This window comes from Nestor notabilis, unplaced genomic scaffold, assembly GCF_000696875.1.
Source record: "Nestor notabilis isolate BGI_N333 unplaced genomic scaffold, ASM69687v1 scaffold15953, whole genome shotgun sequence".
NCBI lineage: Eukaryota > Metazoa > Chordata > Aves > Psittaciformes > Psittacidae > Nestor > Nestor notabilis.
The window spans coordinates 1,203-7,733 of record NW_009923447.1 but is presented as its reverse complement, the minus strand read 5'-3'; the positions used below and the strand labels follow the sequence as shown (position 1 = coordinate 7,733).

The 6,531-nt window shown below is 49.4% G+C and overlaps 1 protein-coding gene across 1 annotated transcript in view; it reads left to right on the top strand.

The window, feature by feature from the left end:
- LRFN5 (leucine rich repeat and fibronectin type III domain containing 5) overlaps positions 1-6,275 on the top strand; it is a 9,380-nt gene extending 3,105 nt beyond the window's left edge. Inside the window, exon 4 of the mRNA XM_010012144.1 lies at positions 6,166-6,275. Coding sequence (XP_010010446.1) covers positions 6,166-6,275 — 110 coding nt within the window. The remainder of the gene's footprint in view (positions 1-6,165) is intronic.
- Positions 6,276-6,531: the final 256 nt, after the last annotated feature.

Sequence of the window (6,531 nt, the reverse complement as noted above, 5' to 3'; positions counted from 1 at the left end):
TCTGTATAAGCCACCCAGTGCACACAGGGTTTTATTTAGTTTTCATTTGGTTTTATTTAATATCAAAACCGAAGGCAACATTCAGAGGTAAAAAATATTAAAAAAAAAAAAAAGGAAAAAAAGATTAAGGGGTGAAAAAAAAAGCATGAAACAGCACCAGTGCCTTCCCTACTCTAGGACTGGCTTCCTGGTTCTGCAGTAGCAGAAAACAAAAGAGAGAGTTTTCACAGAAAAAGCCTTTTATAAAGGAAATGAAATTTCCTCCACGCTAACAAATAACCACTTCTGGATCGATCAGTAAAATGATATTTTTTAAAACGGTCAGACTGTATATTTCTTTTCCGTGACAATGGTGTTGCCTTTGTTTTTAGGCAGATGCTGTATAGGAACAACAACGCTGTGTTGTTATGTTGTGTAAAATAAACTATTCACTCCGTACACCAGCCAGCCTCGCGGTAACTGCCACCCCAGAGCCATGTTGGGGCCCACGGATGCCGCTCAGTAGGTCCCACTGTGGGGCCAGGAGGAGCAGGAGGAGGGTGCTGAGGTCCCTCTCCTCCTGCTGGGGTCTGGCTTGCTGGGAGCAGCAGGGCTCTGCCACTGGACCTCCCCAAGAGGGTGCCTGACCTGTAGACCCCGAGCACCCTCATCCTGTGGTGCTGGGTCTGGCAGTGGTGACCAGCCACTCAGTGCACACCCTCCTCAGCCCCATCCAAGAGCCTGGTCCTGCTGCAGCAATGGATTTGCTTAGTGCCACTGCTGGAAAAACATATTGTGTTCAGCACCAGGGATGCTGTGCCCAGCTTGCAGGGGTCTTGGTTTGGTGCTCTGTTTTCAGACTTGGTCCCTGCTCTGGCAGTCGATGCAGTGAAGGTTGTCCCTTCCCATCAGCACAGGGGCATGAGGCATGAAACGTGGGCAAAGTAGCCTGTGGGAGGTGTGGGTGCAGCCCTGCAGCATGGGCACTGCAGCAGTCCCACAGGACTCCTCTGGGACAGGGAGGTGTGATGGGGGGCAACAGGCAGAGTGTGGGGCAGGGGGCTGAGCAGGGGCAGCAAGTAGGGCTGGTGGGTTGCCCCGGAGCTGCAGGGCAGGGCTGCAGCAGATGGGTTCGTAGCTGTTCAGCAACTCACAGTGATGACTTATCAGGATGATAATGGTCATCTCTGTCTTTCCTAGACTTTTGGAGCATATTTCTTGTAAACCCTATGGTTTGTTCCAGTTCTCTTTAATCCCCGTGCACGATGAAGGGACTGGAAGATGGTCTCATCTCCAACATGCTGTTTGATTGCAGTGCCTGTGGGATAGACGTGAACATATGGCAGTAGGTGATAGCAATTGAAAACCCCCATGTATGAGGGGTTCTGCTGCTCTGCTTGTTCTAAAGAAAGTCTACCATTCATATTAATTAAATTGATATGGTCATCATGTTTAAATTAGAGACAGCTTAACTCTGCAACGTTAGTGCATTCTCAAATGCCAAATAATAGGTTTGACTGGGGCATTGTGGCCATTAAGGTGATAAAATAGTTACATTTTACACCCTGTGTGCTTGTTCTTGAGGGTAATGTAACCCAAACAGATGCCTGAAGATGCCCTGGCTCTAAGCAGGGCAGAGGACCAGTCGAGAGCAGTTGTGGCTGCGGATGTCTTGTGGCCGGGGACGTCTCGTGGCAGCCCCCTGGTCTCTGAGGCCCTGCAGCCCAGGGCTGATGTGCAGGCAAGGTGACCTTTCTTCCTTGCAGCCGTCGTGGGTTGCTCTCTGTGAATTTACTGCCTGGTGTGGAAAAACAGAGTCTGGGTGGGAGTGGTGCAAAGGACATAAAAAGAAGAGGCTGTTTCTTTTTTAGAAAGCCCTTTTACTTCCCTTGGGAAATGCAGAGACCAAAAAGGAAATGAAGCCCCAAAATTAGAATGCCCACTTCCTACTGCAAAAGTAGCAAAAAAAACCCAACCACCCCAAAAAAATCCCTCCTTAGATTTCTCTGGAAGACCACGTTCTTCTCAAGGGGCTATATGCACAGAAACTAGCTATTAAAATAGTACACTGTCAGAGGCAGTGAGTATTTGGCCAACCTCGAGTAGCCAGATGCCGAAGGCACTGTCAACCATGGGAAAAGCAAGTGCTCTCATGCCCCAGTGAGGAGCTGCTCTCTGCAGACAGCACCAGCACTTGGGTATGGAGATAGCTTCAAAGGTTTTCTGCTGAGATATTTGTTTTAATCATGCATTTAAAAAATACCCAGTGAAAATGCTTTATATGTCGTCTAAAAATGGACGTAAATGTGTCTAATGTTTTGTGAAAGTGCTAAAATATTAATAGCTTCTTGTGGTTTAGGGAGGTTTATTTTTATATTTTTAATTTTTTACTCTAATCATTTTCTAAACACTGAAGCTGAGTGTTTTGTCCACAGTGCATATGTATAAGCAGCTTAGGAGGACCATATGTCCCTGCATTTGATCTAGTTCTCTGCTAACAGTGTAAGAATGGTTAGACCTGAGTAGCTGGGTGTTCATCTCGTGCAGCTTTTGCTCTTTGGCAGAGAGGAGTGTCCCTTGGGAATGCACTGGGTGTGAAATCTGCTGTTTCCACTGGAGTAACTGTGCAGCAGGATGTTTTGTTTTATTCAAAGTGTGTAAAAGCCTTCTGAAGGAGGAAATTCTCTATCCTTTCTGTTCTGCAAAACCAGAGGTTGCCAACAGTTTGAGGCAGAAAAAGTGCTGAGATACTCCTTGATCAGAGTAACATTGGTACGTCTTTTGTCAGAGTGCGGTACTGCAACATTTTCTAACGCTTCAGTGAACCCCAACAGGGTGTACCCTGTTGCAGATTATGGGGGTGCTGACATGTAGGGCAGTTCTGGGGTGCCAGGGGGTGCTAGCCCAGTGCTGCAACCCTGACTTCACCCCAGGCAGCAGAGACTTGATCCAGCAGATGAAAACCTGCCCCTGGAGCATCACCCACATGTGGGTCTGCTCCGTGAGAGGCTTCTCAAGAATAGAGAAACCCAGATTTTAGCCATGAGATGGTGTCTTTTTGGACTAGCACTGCAGGAGGAGAAACAACTTCAGAAGTTTGTTTACTCTTGTTAAATTTGATGGCACATGCTTCCTCTTACACCTTTTCCTAATCCTTTTCTAACAGCATACGTGTTGTGTTAAAGAGGGCTGGTACAACAATGTCTGGTTGGAGAAGCAGGGCTTTGTTGGGTGAAAAGTTTGCTGTGTTAGTTGTTTTCTGTGCTGCCTTTCAGCTTGTGTTCTGGGCATGTTCTTTACAGTGAATATATGGTACTGCTCCGCTCTGGGTGCCAATGTGGCTTTATTTCTGCCAGCGTGTTCCCTTGTGTTTGACGGCCCTTCCCATGCACCCAGGCAGCCCCGCTGTAAGGAAGAGTGAACTGGAAAGCAACAGCCACGTGTCCGGTGCCTGGGAGAGGGGACACAACTCCTGGGGGCAGGCAGCCCAGGCTGGGAAGCGCCTTGCAACCCCTATGGGGTGGCTGCTGCCAGGCACGCTGCCTGCCCAAGAGGTCCTGCCGAGGTTGTCTTATCCCTGCAAAGCTGCTGGAGGCTGGCGGCTTAATGCCAGCAGCATCGGGATGCTCCTGCCTCCTGGAGACCATGAAAGCCCTGCTGCTGGTGCAGCACAAAGCGTCTCGTAGTAACTCCTTAGCACGGTTGCTGAGCCAGGCAGATGCCTTGCGCTGGGCATCCCGTGCCAGTGGAATGAGCCCTGACAGCCAACAGTTGTGCCACAGCGAGCATTTGCTGTGCATGTGCCCTCAAGAAGGTGCAGTGCAGCCCTCCATGTGCCACTGCAAAACTGTACCCAGAGCCACAGCAGGCACCTTGCTCGGAGAGGGGGTGTGCTGCTTCCCCCAGTAATTGAGGGAACCAGAAGAAGTAATGGTCACAGCTGCTATTACTTACTATTGCTTCTCTTCCTGTTAATGGGGAGGAACTGGAGCCTTGGAGGTAACGCTTCCAGGGTGGCTTCATCTGTCAGCACTGCAATAGCTTAAGAATATTTACTGTCCTGTTCTAGGGTGCTGCTTCCAACCAGGGTTTGCTAGTGCTCTCCTAAAGCAGCAGTAAGAACAGCCACAAAATCAGACAGTGCCTTTCCCCTGGTAACATGGTAATTTTAATGTTGGTCAAAGTTCTGGTTTAAAAGCAAACCATGGCAAGGTCAATAGAATGTATCCTGTATTTTCCCTTTGCAAATGTGTTTCTGTGTGCCTTGCTGTGTGTTGGGGTGTCTGGACTTGATGCCAGAGCCTGTGCCGCGGGATCCAGCCCATGCTGGGTAAGTTAATGCACCGCAGCACCCCTGGCCAACTGGCGCTTCCAGGAGCAAGGTGCCCATTCCTTCTGCAGGTCTTTCTGTAGTGCTACAGCCCTGCTGCCACCGTCCACCTCAGAGCTGAATTGTTCCTTTAGGCATCAGGCAGCCGTCAAGGGTCCAGCTGGCCCTGGCCCACCCCACATGGGCAGCAGTGCTGCCTTCCCTTCCGTGCAGGCTGCGGACAGGTACCTCACATTAGGCACTGAGTATCAGATTAAATCAGCTCTCTAAATGAGAATACATGTGCCCTACACTGTCTTTTGTTATTTGAATGGAGCCATAGTCATGCTTTCACACCAGTACAGATGTCCATGAATAAAAGTGACAGGTTAGTGGGGCTGAAGGGTTAAGGCCTGTCATCAGTGATACAATACCAAGAAAAGGCAAATTGTACCAGTCTTGCTAACTATAGACTTTTAATATAATTGATTTATTCACAAAAGCTGGGTGTGAAGGCTGCTGCTGTAGAAACAAGGAAGCTTAGCTGGGGCAGAAGGAAACTAAAAAGGGAAAAAAGGCAACGTGGCACGTCACTGCCTGCTGAGAGGTCCCACGTTGGAAACTGTATGAAAATGAACAGAGTAAGCTCCTGGTTTTGTTGTTCTGGAACAAGCTGCATCACCTGAGGTCGTTCCAAGCGCTGCACTTCAGAAAACATTCCTGTCATAAATCTGGAAGTAGAGACCAAGTTGGTGTGTCTAGCTTGGGGCTGAGCTGCTTTTCCTCCTGGGCTGCCAGTTTTACGTGTGAGTGCCAGACTGCTTCTCTGGAGGTGCCCGTCGTGTTTTGTGTGCCAGCTGTGCAGTCTCCTTTGCAGGGGACATTTCCACTAGGAGGGGCAGATGAGGAAAACCATTAAGGGCTGTGCTCCCAGGTCTCGGGGAGTAGCAGAGGGCAGCACCATGATGTGATCACACAGGGCTGATCCAGAGCTGGCCTTTGCTTCACATGGCTGGTCTTTAGGCAGCTGGGAGCTGCAACCCACAGCAAGCCAAGGATGAATTTAGAACGTGGTGTTTAGTTTGCATTTATGTACTGCAACTGCAGTTTTGCATTCACTAAGGTAAGTGAAGTGGTGCTGGGGTGGCAGGCAGCAAGGCCAGGTATGGTGGGACCATGCTTCTCCTGCAGCAATCTGCTGTCCACACTGCCATGGGTTGATGCGAATGATGTGGGAACTCAGGGCAGGACCATGAAACATCTGCACATTCTCAACACAGTGACTTTTTCTCTCAGATGTAAACCTTATGAAGTCAAGTGCTGGATTCGTGCCCAGCCACTGCTCTGTGTTGGTGTTTTCACTCCTGCGCAAACCTCTGAAACCACACAAAGAGTTGAAATCCCTGCCGTGGAGAAAAGCTTGACCTCAATGAAGGCAGAAGCAAATCTAGAAACTGGAAATTTCTCTTAATTCTGGAACAATGAGCTTCACTGATTCCATCTTGGGTTTTGGGGAAATTTTTTTGTTAGTTGGTTTTCCTTTGAGCAGCAGTGCCAGCATGTCCAGCCAATGTGGAAGTTGATGGTGCCTGGCTGAGCCGGGCTGGGAATGCTGGGTGCCATTAACCCTTTCTCTTGTTAGCTGCCATGCTCTGCCTGCCGTGCCCCAGTCCCACGGTGCTGATGGCACCCAAGGAGTGGATGCAGGGCTGAGGGCAGGCTCTGCTGCCTGCTTCCTGCTTGTTGCTTTTGATGCAGTGCCGTGCTCAGGCTGGCCCCACCGAGTGCCTCCCCATGGCAGGTCGGCTTTGGCTGCAGCGAAGGACTGGATCCTGCTTCTTGTCCCCTCACTGTCTCTGTTTTGTCTCTTTGCACAGAAGCCGGGGCTGATCCGCAGGATGCCTGCCCTCCTCCACTCCCTGAAAACGTTGCAACTGATGTTCTTACTCGGCAGAAAACAATACGATTCCAACTCACCGAAGATTAATGTGTTGCACTGCGCTCACCCTACCGAAACCTTTACTTGAAGCTGCAGCCAAAGCCAAGAGGCCGTCGAGGTTGGCTGTGTCCAATAAACTGTCTTCCCCCTTTCACAGGTTGCCCATCTCCCATCTGCCACATTAAGTCTAAATACCTTTTTTTCTGGTGTCCAAGGTTTTTATAAAACTTAAAAATTATGATGAACAATCTGGTGGCAACAGCTGCAGTCCCGAGTCATGTTAAATGTCGCCAGTGGTGAGTTC